At 52.3% G+C, this 14,846-nt stretch overlaps 6 protein-coding genes across 6 annotated transcripts; 3 read left to right on the forward strand and 3 right to left on the reverse strand.

Moving 5' to 3' along the window:
• Positions 1 to 155: 155 nt before the first annotated feature.
• JCM6883_006927 (uncharacterized protein) lies at positions 156 to 2,821 on the reverse strand (the record flags this gene model as incomplete). Its single annotated transcript, XM_076629425.1, has 9 exons — positions 156 to 509; positions 576 to 791; positions 852 to 948; positions 1,032 to 1,347; positions 1,415 to 1,646; positions 1,710 to 1,951; positions 2,016 to 2,079; positions 2,148 to 2,612; positions 2,684 to 2,821. 9 exons carry the CDS (start codon positions 2,819 to 2,821, stop codon positions 156 to 158), a joined length of 2,124 nt encoding a protein of 707 aa, XP_076490547.1.
• Positions 2,822 to 2,938: 117 nt separating this feature from the next.
• Positions 2,939 to 3,917, forward strand: JCM6883_006928 (uncharacterized protein; the record flags this gene model as incomplete). The annotated part of the gene is made up of 4 exons (XM_076629426.1): positions 2,939 to 3,016; positions 3,081 to 3,218; positions 3,300 to 3,382; positions 3,461 to 3,917. 4 exons carry the CDS (start codon positions 2,939 to 2,941, stop codon positions 3,915 to 3,917), a joined length of 756 nt encoding a protein of 251 aa, XP_076490548.1.
• A 1,042-nt stretch (positions 3,918 to 4,959) lies between these two features.
• Positions 4,960 to 5,739, forward strand: JCM6883_006929 (uncharacterized protein; the record flags this gene model as incomplete). The annotated part of the gene is made up of 1 exon (XM_076629427.1): positions 4,960 to 5,739. One exon carries the CDS (start codon positions 4,960 to 4,962, stop codon positions 5,737 to 5,739), a length of 780 nt encoding a protein of 259 aa, XP_076490549.1.
• Positions 5,740 to 6,046: 307 nt separating this feature from the next.
• VPS55 (Vps55p) lies at positions 6,047 to 6,625 on the reverse strand (the record flags this gene model as incomplete). The annotated part of the gene is made up of 4 exons (XM_076629428.1): positions 6,047 to 6,093; positions 6,151 to 6,381; positions 6,443 to 6,535; positions 6,604 to 6,625. 4 exons carry the CDS (start codon positions 6,623 to 6,625, stop codon positions 6,047 to 6,049), a joined length of 393 nt encoding a protein of 130 aa, XP_076490550.1.
• A 585-nt stretch (positions 6,626 to 7,210) lies between these two features.
• Positions 7,211 to 8,720, reverse strand: JCM6883_006931 (elongation of very long chain fatty acids protein; the record flags this gene model as incomplete). The annotated part of the gene is made up of 7 exons (XM_076629429.1): positions 7,211 to 7,443; positions 7,512 to 7,624; positions 7,689 to 7,857; positions 7,936 to 7,942; positions 8,019 to 8,117; positions 8,181 to 8,260; positions 8,525 to 8,720. The coding sequence occupies 7 exons, from the start codon at positions 8,718 to 8,720 to the stop codon at positions 7,211 to 7,213; spliced, it is 897 nt and encodes a 298-aa protein (XP_076490551.1).
• Positions 8,721 to 10,157: 1,437 nt separating this feature from the next.
• Positions 10,158 to 14,208, forward strand: JCM6883_006932 (uncharacterized protein; the record flags this gene model as incomplete). Its single annotated transcript, XM_076629430.1, has 5 exons — positions 10,158 to 10,287; positions 10,369 to 10,717; positions 10,786 to 11,179; positions 11,243 to 12,083; positions 12,170 to 14,208. The coding sequence occupies 5 exons, from the start codon at positions 10,158 to 10,160 to the stop codon at positions 14,206 to 14,208; spliced, it is 3,753 nt and encodes a 1,250-aa protein (XP_076490552.1).
• Positions 14,209 to 14,846: the final 638 nt, after the last annotated feature.

Below are 14,846 nucleotides of genomic sequence, written 5' to 3' on the forward strand. Positions count from 1 at the left end.
ATGAGCGCGAGACAGGTGAATGGGAGACGAAGAAGAGGGAAAGAGAGGTTCGAGCCCGCTTTCGAAGTCGCGTCGGACCTCGAGGACGAAAAGAGATCCCTGCTCTTCTTCCAGCCACTTTGGACGACCGTCGAAGAGATGCGGATCCAGTTATTCTATTGCACAAGCTCGATTCGTTCCCGATGTTCCCATTCTTCCGCTTTCTTCCCTACCTGTTCTATAGCTTTCGAGACCTCTCTACACCAATCAACCCGTACGAGGATCGCTGCATGTTCTAAACCTGTCATGATTCTCACCGATCCTTCGTCTGCCCCATCTTTTGCCTCTTTGACGAGTTCCTTCGTCGTAGCTGATCCGTTCACCGTCGCTGTCTCCGCTGCTCTCCGCAGGCGCAGGCGAGAAGGCGTACTTCCTTCTACGATTTTGCCGAACTTTGATTTCGAGAAGTAGTCGATCAGCTTCGGTATCGGTAAAATGCAGTCGTTCCCGCTCAAGAAGACGACCGTCGGCTTCGAATACGACGAAAGTTAATGTCAGCGGTCGACTTCGCCTCTGAGCTATGAGAGATGACATACGAAAGCTCCTCCATCCTGAAGTCCGTTCACTTCAGCGGCGTATCGAGGGACATCGTAACCCGCCTCTTGTCGCCACCGAGCGCATTTCGGAATGACTTGCTTCTTGATCTCGTCCGGCAGAGTCGAAACCGGGTTGGGAGAGAACAGCGTCGAAGTCGACCATAGTACGTGCCGCGACATGTAAGAGTTGATTCCTCGTTCTGAAGCGAAGTATTTCTGTTGAAACGAAGTTGCTTTAGAGCGGCGTTCTGAGCGGCGACGAGGGGAAAGACGCACGAAGAAGTACTCTCCCGCCGTCTTGGCTTTCGTTCGATAAAAGTTTCTTGCCGAGTCCGGGCAGTACAGCAGGAACGACATCGGATCGATCAAGACTCTGCGAAGGGTTCGACCGAGTCACGAAAAGTCAGTCATTGCGAGACGGACTTGACGAAAAGAGCAGCGAGAGGAGACACTCACAATCCAGCGACGACGTCAGGTGCATCTCTCATCAGCCACCCTGCCATTCCTGATCCAGCCGAGTGCGCGACTACAATCGCTTTCCCCCTCCTCCACTCCTCATCGACATCCTTCCCGTTTCCACTCTCCTCCTCTTCGTCCACCTCGTGATGATCATCTGGATCGTCTTCGTCACGGTCGAGACAAGTCAAACCGAATCCGTGTCTCCACAACATCCGACGAACGGCAGCGACGTATTCCTGACGAGTGATGATAGTCGACGGGGGAGAGAGTCGCATCGAAAGATACGGGTGAACGGGGACAAACATTGCTCGACCTGTTACGGAGATAGTCTCAGAATCTGCGATTCCGTGAAACTCGAGAAAGAAGAAAGCGAAGCTCACCTGAAAGATAACTCAAGAACGCGATGAAGCAAGCTGGTCCATAAGTTCCGGAGATACCATGACATACGATGACAGGTCGTTGATCCTCTTCTCGCGCTTTGCCCGAAGCAGGTTTGAACCAGTAAGAGATTTTCTCCGAGAGTTGAGCCGTGGATTCCATTTTGAGGCGCTCGTGACGATCGTGAACGGATTCGAGCGAGCGAGTCGAAGAGCAGAACAGGGGTAGAGGCCACTGCGAGCGATAGTGATGAGATGGATCACGCCCACGGACGAGCTGAAGGGAGACTCAACTCACGGTTGTCCTCGGGCCGAAATACCTGAATCCCGCCGAACGGAGGAGTAAACACCCCATTTGACTCGCGAACCATGTGAAGGCGTAGAAGATGAGGGGTTTGTGGCCCAGAGAGAGTCGCTCGCGAGAGAGGAGATAGACGTGATTTGGCGATTTCCCTCGTCGAAACTTGAACGGAGGCGATTCCGAGGAACGGGAGAGGGTGAGAGTCGTTTCGAGGAGTTGAACCATTGAATTCATTTCGGCTGACCGAAGAGATGACACAGAGTCAGCGAAAGTCTCGACGCTGTCTCACGAAGTTCGACGTACCTCGCTCGATCGACTTGGGCTTGATCTTCCTGAGCTCGACGTTGAACATGAGGTGTGCGATCATCTTTCGAAAGGGAGGGCGTCCAGATTAGCACTGCAGAGCATTCACAAAGTATGGGAGAGACGACTCACTTCTTCGATGTTTGTTCTCCCGATTTTCTCGAGATCAACTCCTTTGATCGCGGGATCGTCCGCCCCTCGAGGTGCTTTCGTTCTCCCAGGAATCAGAAAGAACGATTGAAGCCAATCTTCAGGGGATTCCGTTGCTTCGAGAAGCTTTACCCAGAGTCTCCACCGCTCCTCAGACGTAATCTTCTCGTTCTGCCTCGAATCAAGGTATCCTCTGTCGAGTGCAAAGTCCCATATTCTCACTATCGGCCACCATACGACTTCGAGGGCGAGCCAGAGGGAGATGAGGGAGAAGGTGAATTTGTGTTGAAAGATGAAGTCTTCGTTAGCTATAGGAAGTGCGAGGGCGGGGGGGGCTGGATAGGTGGCATAGGCTGCGATAGTGTGTAGGAGGGCGAACACGGGTAGGGTATCGACGGCGACTATTGAGAGTCGAACTAGTGAGCGAGTGAGGAAGTTGTCTGAGAGCTGCGACAAGAAGGAGCGACCGGGTGAGCTCTGAGCTGCACTGGACGATTACGGAGCTCAACAAGACTGACCATGGCATGGATCGGGCCGTCGATCGCCAACAAGAAGAAGAAATAGATCAACAAATGTTGACATTTCGCCTCTTTCACTCCTTCCATTCGACCGGACTTGATCACAGCCACAGCAAAAGACCAAGGTGCACCTCCCATCGAGCCGCTGGTGCTCTCACTCGCAGGAAAACCGCAAATACTCCCCCTCCGTTTCGATCCCCTTCCGAGCCGACTTAGTGTCTCCCTTGAGATCGGACGACTACCCTCACGATCAAGATGCCTGCTCAGAGTGAATACGGACCATTCCTACTCAGTCCTCCCCTGACCTCATGCGAGCAAGCCTACATCGTCTTTGTATGTTTCACTTCTTCGTTCATCGAACCACTCCCTCGCTCACTCCCACTCTCACTCTTTACAGGGTCAAGGTTCTCCTCCATATACGATCGATATCTTGCCGACGAGTGGAAATTATAGCAATCTGCTCGAGACTCTACCGATTCAACACTCTGCTGGTTATTTCCACTGGACTGTCGATTTTCAGCCAGGCGCAAACATCGTGAGTCTTTGGACGTGCTCCGATTATTCACGACTGCGAGAAACCTAGCTGACGACAAGTTGCTCGGGAAACTGCCGTCAGACTTTCGCTTTGACGGACAAGAACGGCCAACATGCATATTCGGATTTCCGAGTCGTTCAAGCGGGAGAAAAGACGTCGTGCCCGTAAGTCTTATACCCGGCTCTCGTCTTACTGCTCACTCCTGAGACTTTGTAACGACTGCCATCTCGCCGCGCATACAGGAAAAACGATTACACAAAGAGTCGAAGCACGAAATCAATTGGAGCGATCGTTGGAGGAGTCCTTGGAGCTCTCGCTGTCATCGGTATCCTACTCACCCTCTATTTCCTTCACCGTCGCCGTCGTAATCGAAGATTACGCCAACTTCACTCGTCGCATCAACAGCTCAACAACGGTTCGAAGGTCACCCTTTCGGATAGTCAAGGTGGTTCAGGGTTGAGGAGGGCTGGCACATTCAACTTGGGCAACGTCCGATTCACTGAACCCAGCTTGGATCATCTACGACAAATCGACCATCCCCCATCTTACGAACCACCTCCCGCGATTCCGTCGGACGGCATCACCGAAATCTCATCTACCCAGGCATCGTCGCACGGAATCAGCGAAGATGTACAACCTGGCTCGACTTCCACCGCTTCGATACGGAGAACTGCTGGGGAACGACAAGCATCAACTTGAATCGCGACCTACTCATGAAAGAGTTCCTTCTTGTAGCCTTATTCGGTGAGTGACATCCCTTCGATACCATACTCATTCGGCCGGAGTGACTCATCTTCGCTCTATGTTCGTGGCAGTGTTTCCTCTCCATCATATAATTCTGTGTCGTACTTCTACGCTCTAATCTCATTATTCGACTTTATTCGTGCCGCCGTGTCATTTATCGACTCTAACAGTATGTGAATCTCGATGTCCTCAGTCCATTGCAAAGTATGTAGCTCTCATCGCCATAACTCGATGAGGATTTCCGAGTGAGATCGCTCGGTCTGAGCTCAAGCTCTGGTGCGAGGCTCGCGGCAATGCCGACAACTTTGCCGGACAATCCGAGTCGATCTCGCGCTACCGCACAGCAACATCATCGCCTTGCGGTCTCACAGAGAAAGGGATTTCAAACCTGACCGTTTCTCAAAGCGTCGAGAGAAAACGAATTCAGTTTGTTTCGCAATTCAACGTCCCAGCTGACCTCTTTTCTCGCTCAATCTAGCAATCGCTCTCTCAAGAGACGAACGAAAACAATCCACGAGTGTGGCAAGCCGCTCGATGCAGGAGAACGATGTGTGAGTCGTCTCGAATTTGACTGAGAAGTTTAATTCTTCGGGAGAATGCGAAGAAAAGAAAGCCTGTTCTATGGCTGCCGAGCGCAACCGGATAGGGCAACCCAATTTCGCGGCTGTGGGTAATGGTTTCATCATCGCTTTGGTAGTCACGGGTGCTCATAAAGGAGAAAAGGTGGCTATAAAGAAATCTGCCTTCAACTCCTCCTCTCTTCTGCTCTTCTTACTTCATTCGATTGCTGGTCAATCCTATCTCCACATCTACCTTACTACCGCCCTCGCCCAAAGACATCGTCCGCTCTTCACCCTTCGAAAGTCTATCATCCTCGACTCGCACCTTTGTCTCTCTTCGTTTTCGCACAGAACCTTTCGCATAACCTGTGAGTACTTCTCTCCCCTGATCACTCTCCGTCCTCGTTCTGACTACGATTCAATCATCGAACAGAAACATGTCCTTAGCCGTCGTCTCCCCTGCCGTCTCTCCTCGTATCGGATTCCCTTCGCACCGCACGAACGCTCCCCTCGTCTCGATTCTTCGTTCGACCGCGGCTCGCACTCCTCTCGCGTCCCCTCGTACCCCTGGAGGGTGCAAGGCAGCTCGTATCGAGGCCGCCGTTACCGACTACTTCTCGGTTGGAAACTACGAAGGATCGACTCGAACTCCAATCTCGACTCCAGCTCCTCTCGGAGTCGGAGCACCTTACAACTCTCCTCGTATCGGCTTCGCTCTCGCGGTCGCCGAATCGAAACAACAAGGACTCGACTTGTCGAGCCTCGATGCTTCACTCGCCGCGCTCGGAGGAGGTCAAGCTTCTCCTGCTCTCTCGTCATCCCAATCTCCTTACCCGATGTCGTTCGCGTTCGCCGGTTCGGCACTCTCGAGTCACCCTCGCACGTTCTCGCCGAACCCTTCTTGGTCGCTCTCCTCCCGTCGTCGTCCTTCTCTCAGGATCTCCGACCTCCCTCCCGTCGTTCTCCCCGACCTTCATTCGCTCGACCAACTCTCAGTACCTTCGAGCAACATGTCGCGAGGTGATTCGGACGCATCTGCGACGACGACTTCTTCGGAAGTGACTTTGACGGGAAGGAGGGCTTACGCTGGAAACACGCCTGGAGGAGGAGGATTGATCGGATTAGGATTCGGTGGAGGAGAATCTAGCGGAGCAAAGAGGATCCCGACTCCTTACCCTGAAAGGAAGGCTTGGATCGAAGACGAGGATGTCTACTGAAGGGTGGGTTGAAGAAAGGGTAGGTAGCAGAGAGCGCTGGTCGTTTGATTCTCCTTCCCCTTTCGCTTGTTTCTTTTTCCATTGTCCATATTCTTCCGCACCTACCTTTATCACTTAATTCTTCATGGACTGTTGTATCACCCCCTCTCTTCACCATTGTCATTCTCCTGTAGATCAGCTGTAGATAGCTTTCGGAATCGAATTCTCCTCTTGTACTTTTTTACGACTCTTCTCGCAGCTTGAAGACACCGAGAGCGTTTACAAGAGGATGGTATAGTATTACGACGACGAATGGGAGAGCTCAGTACTAGTAATCTTCGAGTTGAATCGCAAAGAAATGCGAATAAGTAATCACTGCAAAATCGCGACAGTCAGTCTCGCCTTCGAACGAGTCGGAAGAAAAGCACTCACTCGTGCCATATCCCACTGCACCTCCAATCGCACTCATCCAACCTGCGAGACTATGAATCACTCCAGCATGCGCCAAAGTGAAGGGTAATGCGACTCCGCTAACGAGGAAACAACTCGTCATGAAGTGTCCGAAATCGACTGGTCCAGAAGAGTAGTCGGTAGAGAAATCGTCGGCTCCAGCACAGCGCGAACAGATGAAGTTCGGGAGTGGTGCGAGGGCGAAGAGGAGAGCTGTCAAGGTTCAAGGATGTGTCAGCCCGATACGATATGGGGACAGGGGATAGGGGCTTACCAGTAAGTAGTGGTAGCCAATTAGACCATAATGCGCAAGATAGGATGACGAGGAGGAATGATAGAGCGAGAACGAATGATAGGAAGATGACGGCTATCGGGCAACATTCGGGAGTCAGCGGTACAGATCTCGAGGCAATGTAGATGAGACCTTATGCTTACTCTTGAGTCCAGCTTGCGCCATCGCTGAAGTCGAGGTGATGAGAAGTGGGGGAAGAACCGAGTTCACGAAGTCGGTCGTTTCGCAAGATGAACTCGCTCAAAGATGTTCGCAGAATTGCGCAAGACTCTCTCAAGCACCGCAATAGATGATCTCTAATGAGTATACGAGGCGACCTCGAGTTTTAAGGCGAGTTAACGAGATAAAAATTAGCGAGAGAGCTCGAGGATAGATAACCCAATTCAACTAGCGACCAAGACGCCATGAAAGTAAACCTATTTGGAAAGTGTTAAAACAAGGAGGGGGGGGAAAGCTACGGAGAATAGCGAGGGCGGGCTGAGGAAAATCGAAATAAGCAAAAAATGAGGGAGACGAGGAGGAAGGGGGTAATGATACGAGAAGCAAGAGGGGCGAGGCTGAAGGAAAGGGGGTATCGAGAGAGCGTGCGAGAGAGGGATAAGAGATAGCGAGGTTATCTGCGATAGAGAGTAAATGGAAAGAGGAAATATGCGAGAGATGCGGAGGGAAAAAGGAAAAGTGAAATCTGCGCTAATCAAGTCGGGGGAGACGAGAGGGATTTTGGGAGAGAGGTCGAGAGGAGGAAGATTTTTATTCCAACTTGGAGGGAGGGCCGACGATGGTCTTTGCGGCTTTCGAAGCGGCGACAGCCTTTTTCTTGCCAGCGGCGACTTGAGCGTTGTAGGTCTTCTTGTAGAAGGCGATGAAGAGGAAGAGGTAAGAAGTGAGGAGAGCGCAACCGAAGATAGCGGCACCTTCAGTTCCAGCGCAAGATCCGGGAGTCGGCCAGGTAGGGAAATAAGTCGCGGCGAAGTATGCGTAGGCTGTTACGACGACGTCAGAAAGATCAGCTTTGCGTTGGAGGATCAGTAAGAAAGGGGAGTAGACGAACAAGCAAAGTAGACGATGAAGAGATCGATAACGAATTGAGTGATTTGAAGAGTCGTGAGGTACTTCTTCCACCAGATCTTGTATCCCGCGGCAGTCATAAAGTAGTAGTAGTACCTGTGCACACGAAAGAGTCAGCTTTCGAGAGTATCGAAAAGACAAGGAGAGAGGTTTTGCTTACATGAAGACGTGAACGGTCAAGTTTGCGACAATAGGAACCCACGAAACCGAAGTGCGTCCGTTGAGTTGGGTGTAGCAGAGAGCGGCGGTAGCGGTGTGATGGAAGACGTGGAGGAACATGAGGGGCTTCTTCTTGACGACAAGGAAGACTGTGTCTGCGAGTTCCCAGTCTGTTTTGCGATGAAAAAAGTAAAATCAGTCTCTGCTCTCTTTTTCTGTAGCTATTAATCGGAGGTGTCTAGACCTACACTTGAACTATACGCTCACAAAAGCAATGAACAATTAGTCGCTGTTAAATGGAGTGTAGAAAGAGCGAGAATTGAAAACTCACGTAGTAGTTGATAATGTAGTAAGTTTCGAGACGAGGGGTCCAGGCATCGTTGTTGCAGATGGCGTAGAACCAACCGTGCTTGTAAATGATAGGGATGATCTATTGGAAGCGAGGAATAAGCACACAGCAGAAAAGGAAAACCGAGAAAAAAAGGGAACGAACCTCCTCAAGCATTAAAGCGAGAACGAGACCGGAACCGGTCGAGAGGAGGAAGTTGTGAAGCATGAACAAGGGTTGGAAGCCTGCATCGGACAATCATGGACCACGATCAGTCTCCGATCACGTTCAATCTTTACTCGTTGTTGGGTCTCAACCTCGGTAACCGGTTTCCAACGTCCAATTCGCGAAGAACGCGTTTGAAATCTTTCCCGGTAACCTCATAATCCGTTGTCGTATGTTCCTTGACCGTTCTCGGGACATAGGACGCGTCTCCCAAAACTCGCTCTCGATCCCCCAACCCCTTCTTCCCAACGAGAGCTTCGAGACAACAAGTTGTGACGACGTACGGTACGGCTTTGAACCCTTCATCAAGAACTGTCCACCGAAAATGATGGCGAGGTAGGCGGCGAGAGCTGCCACGACTTCAGTGTGAGTCGAAAAGGGAGATTGACCGGGGATCCATCTTTGGACCGCGTAGGGGAGTTGAGGTAGAGGTAAGCTCGAAAGGAACGAGTAGATGGGTCCAGGAGGAGGAGGCGACATGGTCGAAGAGTCGGGAAAGAGTGGTGAAAGAAGAAAGGATTGTTCAAAAAAATTCAGACGCGTTCTCGATCTTTTCGGCTTCTAGACAAACAATGTCGGCTTTGATGCAAATCGAGCGCTACCCTATACGGGCGACTCGGGGCGAGTGAGCGGAGCGAGAGCTCTACAAAGCTTCTGACGATGCGTCTCTTGAGTCTTGAGACCAAAAATTCGCGACTCGAGCGAACCAAAGCCCTCCATTGTTCAATGCGAGCGCCTGGATGGACGAAGAGAAACCTCAGGGAATCACTACTGAGAAGGTAACCATACGCACGGCGAGCGAGACAGAAGAGACGGGAAGTTGCGAAAGGTTGAATGACCAAATCCGACTCTCTCGCCAGTCGCAACCTCTGACGAAAGGGTTCTCCGACGCCTTGAATAACTTTGTGTAAGATGTATTTCTTTGCACCGTGCCGAAGCCTGCGAGAAACTACAACAAGCGGAGGACACAAAGCTTACCGCGAAACTGAAGAAAGAGAGATTTGAAGATTTGTAGGCCCTTCGCCGTACACCCGCCTCGACATGCCCATGATCATGAAGCCAGCGCGGTCGTCCTCGTAAGAACAGTTTGGCGGCTCGGTATCGTGAGAAACGTAAAGTCGAGGTTCAAGGGGACGTGAATAAACCTCCCTCGATCAAGAGGGAGCACCCGGAAAGGGTGGAAGGGTCTCGTTGGAGGTCACTCCGGGCAACGGGAACGACAACTTGGCCACGGTCGCTGAACCCCGAAAGGCAGGAGCAATTCCAAGCTGTAACCTGAGAGGAAGAAGGGAAAACAGAGGTCAGCTCAAGCGCACGCGAGTCTCGAGGCCGGGATGACGGGATGGAACTCACTTAAGTGTCGACCTTGATATAATTCACTAATGAAGCAGAACCAACCGAGTACAGAACAATCGATTCTACCCTTCGAAAAATAATTGCGATAAATTCACTCGTCGCACTCGAGTTGTGGGACGAATTCGAGATGAATTCGCGACTTTCGTTCTCACCAATGCGAGCTACGTCGCGTTATTCGCATCTAACTACTAGACGACTGTAAACGAGCTGAATCAACTTATCGAGTTATTCACACCCTCACGACCTACACCACTCGTTCTCTCTTCCTCGTCTCGCCGACTCTCGAATCTCCTCTTGAAACAACAACAATCGGCGATCTCAGCTCTCCCTCACTCTAGGACGCCCAGTACGATCTACATCGGCAGAAGATAGTCTACAAGCGGGTTTGGTAGAACGGAAGCGCGCTCTGGAGGAACAAAGTCGCGTCACCTCTCCCATCTCTCTCTCTCTCGATCCTTCCGGCCTTTCTCTCGATCTCGTCCGACTCTGAGTCAACTAGTCATTTGCAAAGTAACACGTAGCGGGATTGTCATCAGATAGGAGGGATTTTTGGATTCGATGATGAATCTCGGTCAATCGAGCGAATCGAAGAGGAATGCGACCGGGAATGGAACGGGAACGGGAACGAGCAGTGTGAACGGAAGGAGATTGAACAAGAAAGCGAACAAGGTGAAGGGAAGAGAAATGCTCGGTACGTCTCGATTTCTTCCGTTGGCACGCGACTCGAAAGGATCTGTTGTTGACCTCTCCCTGTCCCTTTCGCCGCGTTCAGTGAAAATCTTCTACTCTCTTCAGTCTCCCCGTTTCGGCTCAGCTCCCTCGCCAGCTCCCTCCGCTCCCACACCAACTCCTTCGACAAGTGCAGCTTCCCCCGATTTCTTCTCCGTCCTCGACCCTTCCCTTTCCTCTCAATCAACCGCTCTTCCATCTGCTCCACCACCACCACCAAACGAGTCATCGAACGCCGCGACGAACTATTCTTGTTTCGCTAGGCTAGCGCGACCAGTTCAAGTTCAAGTCATTCGAGGCAAGAAAAGTTCGAACGACAAATCGTCTGAAGAAAGGGCTCAATTCGGAAAGATCACTCTCAAGACCCTACTCAGCGCTGTCTGTATCTCGAGGTGAGCTTATGTGGTTGTCTCGAGCGACTGCATCGGAAAGCTGATCTCCTTTCTTTGCCTCTTCGTAGACCCGAACTAGTCATGGATCCCGCTAAAGATTTCTCGGTCTCCGCTGTCGACGCTTACGAAAGCTGGAAGAACCAACCTCTGCAATCTTCGGCCGTCGCGTCGTCTTCCTCTTCGTCAGCTGTTGCGCAGGCTTCTTCGCACGGAACTGGATCGAACGCTGGAGCTTACGATGTTGTCGAAGGGAAGGGGATGCTTTCGTGGACAATGGCAGAGAAGAAGGAAGGAATGACGATGGTATGTGGCAGGATAACGGGAGGAAGCCCTGAAGGGGATTCGAGGAGGAGCAAGAGGAGAAAAGGGGAAGACGGCAACAAAGTCGAGCTCGAAGATAACGAGAGTGATTCTGGAGAAGAAACTGAGGAGACTCTCGAGATCTGGCTGCAGCTCATCGAGGTACGTTCGGAAATTTTCAGCTCGCGACAGAGTGAAAGCTGACCCGCCTTCGAAATAACGCAGCGTGACGCTTTCACCCCAGGAGACTTCCTCAAGACCCTTCGTGCTTACGATACTCCAGCTCACAAACTCCAGAGCGAATTATCGGATCTACATTCTTCACCGCCAAAAGCCACTCGACCTGACACGGCTCCTTTCCCCTCTTCTTCTACGGGTTCGACGTCCCGAAGTCAACTATCTGGCACGACTACTGCCGGCGATCCGATCAAACGGCGACGTCCTACTCAAGAACGCCAGTCACTCCCCCTCAGCGCCAGCACGACCGCTCTTCCGCTCGCCCCTCCTTCTGCGTTCGCCAATCTCCCTACTTCCTATCTCTCATCTTCTCAACCCGCCTCTTCGATGCCAGCCGCCGGTCCTTCCTCCGGACCGCAAGCGTCCGCAGAAACTCCAGACCTCCTCGCAATCTTTGCTCAACTCGTATCTTCCTCAACTGCCTCCTCCTCGTCGACGAACCCTCTCGATTCTTCTCTCGACGTTCCGCAGAACCAAGAAGCGCTCAAGAACCTCGCAAAGCTTTGTGGGCTTCCCGTTCCCGAAGAAGCTCTCCCTCTTCCTCCTCCCCCTTCGACTCAAGCTCTCACCTCGACCTCTGGTCCTGTTCCTCAACCGTCGAGTCGTCCTCCCAAAACCCTCGCTTCAAGTTCCACATCGAATTCTGATCCAGCAAACGCGGCTCGCAAGAAACTCGAACACTTCTCGGCGATCGCTGCGTCAGAATTGCGAGGTCAAGGGAAGAACAATCCAAGAGATGTCAACGGTTGTTCAAACTGCAAGAGGAAGAAGAGTACAGTCTGGAGGGAGGGTCTCGATTCAAACGGAGTCAACACTTCGGTCTGTAACGGTCAGTCTCCCCTCCTCGTAGCTTTCTTTGCGTGCGTGAGCCGTCACCATCAGGGATGTCTGTACTGATTCCTTTGTACATCTCAGCTTGCGGAACTTTCTACAACAAGAACGGTTACCATCGATCAAAAGGAGGTCCTGATCAATCTGCTCCGACAAGCTCTCGTCAAATTCCGTCGAGCTCAACAGCAAGCTTGTCTCGCCCTAAACCAGGTCGACCGCTCTCAGGACGTCTCACAGCTACTTGCGAATCAGATCTCGCCAAACGGAAAATGCGAAAACGCCTTCCGAACGGTTCTCCCGATTCTTCCTCCGGCTCTCGTATCTTTGGAAGTGGGATCGTTCCTCCTCTATCTCCTTCGAAGCATATCGGTCCTCGTTCTCCCAGTCTTTCATTCGGATTCGGTGGTTCGACCTCTCGAGCGAATGGAACTCGCGCTCCCGGAATCATGAGTTCTCCCGGGCGCTCGCCTCGACTTCGCTATCGTCACGGAGGAGCGAGTCAGGGTATTGCAGCAACTTCTCCGCTACGAGCTCCCGCCGACGCCTTCGCTCAAGATGGAGGATTCAACTTTGCGGCTCTCTTTGGAGGTCACGCGAGTCCGAGTCCAAAGAGACGCACTTTGCCTTCGAACTTTACATCTACTGGAGGAGCAGCAAATGCAGCAGCAGCAGGAGGAGGAACCGGCGACAACGAGAAAGGAGTTCCAAACTACCTGCTCACGGCTAGTCCCGGCACAGCGCTCGATCGAATCCTCAACGAAACGAATATCGGCGGTCTCTCGGGCCTCGGAGAAGCGATGCAAGTCGATGGAAACCCTACGAACTCGACGGCCGACTCGAACCCGTTCAACTTCTTCCTACAGCCTGGCAGTCCTTCACTCAAAAGAGAGCACAAGGAGAACGAACGACCTCGGGCTTCAACCGTCGAACCATCTTCAGCTACGATCGATGCACCCGAAACCGACGCCGACTCGTTCGAATCCGTTCTCTCCTCGCTTCGAAGAGATTTCAACAATCGCCTCTCATCGAACGCTCTCACCGCTCCTTCCTCCCCTGTTCCGTCTAGCCCTTGCGTTCAACCTCGAACCTCGACTGCCACTCCCGGATCGAAAGGGAAAGCTCCACTCTCGTCCGGACGTGCTCCTCCTTCGATCTTCGACTCTTTCACCGATGGACTCGTTACCGGAATTTTCCTCGAGGACACGAAGGAAGGAGGAGGGAACGGAAGGACTCCTCACAGCGATTCTGACGCGTGGACCCCTAACGACGGAGACGACAACGAAGACCAGACCGTTACCTTCGACTCGTTGCTTCATGGAGGAGGAGACTCTCGAAACGACGGAAACGGAAACGGTTCGAGATCATCGCGTCGAGGGAAGAAACAATACTCCGATACCTACGATCTCTCGCATCTCCTCGTTCCGAGTCAAACGAACGGCACCTCGACGGCGACTAAGAGAGCTGCCTTCGTGCCTTCGCACCTCGTCCCTGCCTCGGACGCAACCGACTTCGATCTCGGTTCTCTTCCCCCGTCTTCTCCTCCTCAGCTCCCCTCTGAAAGTTTCCCTACCCCGTCCGATTTCGATGGTGTCACTCCCGGTACCGAAGGAGGAGACAACGATGAACGAGAACGATCAATCCGCGAAGAGCAAGAACGAATGACGATTGAAGCCGTAGCTGAGAAAGTCGCCTCGGAACCGAACGAGGAAGCTCGAGCGATGGTCATGGCGCTCTTGCAATCCGTCGGCAGTGGGAAAGACGCTGGAGGAGGAAGCGCGGTCGAGATCCCGGGAGTCGCAGGAGGAGACAAAATCACTCTCGACCGCTCTACCGTCGACAAACTTCTCTCCCTCATCTCGGCCAAACCTTCTACTCCCTCTTCTTCGACGACGACTCAACCACACGCAGCCACCTCGACCTCGACCTCGACCTCGATCGCTCCGAGCTCGAATATTCTCACCACGCATGTCGCCCCTTCAAACTCACAAGAATCCCCCGATCTGTCCCAAATCGATTTCTTCAATGCTTTCGGAGCATCTTCTTCGCATGAACAACACGAGCTTCACCACTCGTCGCAAATGAACGGTCTCTACAGCGACCTGTTCGCAAATACCCAGTTTTAACGTATTTTACCTCTCGTCCCTCTGTCGTTTCTCTTCTACTGTCACCTTTCTTTGTAGGCTGGGCTTCCCTGTCTACACCTCGTTCTCGCAGCTCTCGTCTCGTATACATAGTTTTAATTGCTTTTTTACTCTCTCGTTTTGTTTTTCGTTAACCTGCTCTCTCTGTTTGCTTTTGCCCTGCCCTCCTGCCCACTTCGTTACCCTGCAATACTCTCTTCGGAACACTCTACTCGCGCGAGCCTCCGATCAGAGAGCGACTCGAGGCGGCACGAAGACTCCGAACGATTCGCGCCTGCAGTTGAGCTCTGCCTCGGTTAGGAGTCGTTCCTTCGAGTCGGTCTCGCTCTCTGGCTCGTCGAGATTGCTGTTGAGGTTCCACGTCCGCTTCGCTGGCTTTTGAGACCGTGAAGCACGCGCGCGAAAGGGATTCACCGTGCGAAGGGCAATTCGAAAACGAAATGCGAAAACGTTCTTTCCACTCCTTCCCACGCGTCTCTCAACCCGGATCGCTAAGCTTCGACGTAGAGTCAGGTCGGCTCGATCCGTAACGGCGCACAAGAACTAGAGTCTCCTCAAAGGTCAAAATCTCCATCAACTAAGAACTTTCGGCCAACTCTCATCGACACGGCGAACGGGCT

Source organism: Sporobolomyces salmoneus (genome assembly GCF_050403485.1).
Source record: "Sporobolomyces salmoneus JCM6883 DNA, S_salmoneus_JCM6883_v1_ctg5, whole genome shotgun sequence".
In the NCBI taxonomy this organism is placed as follows: Eukaryota; Fungi; Basidiomycota; class Microbotryomycetes; order Sporidiobolales; family Sporidiobolaceae; genus Sporobolomyces; species Sporobolomyces salmoneus.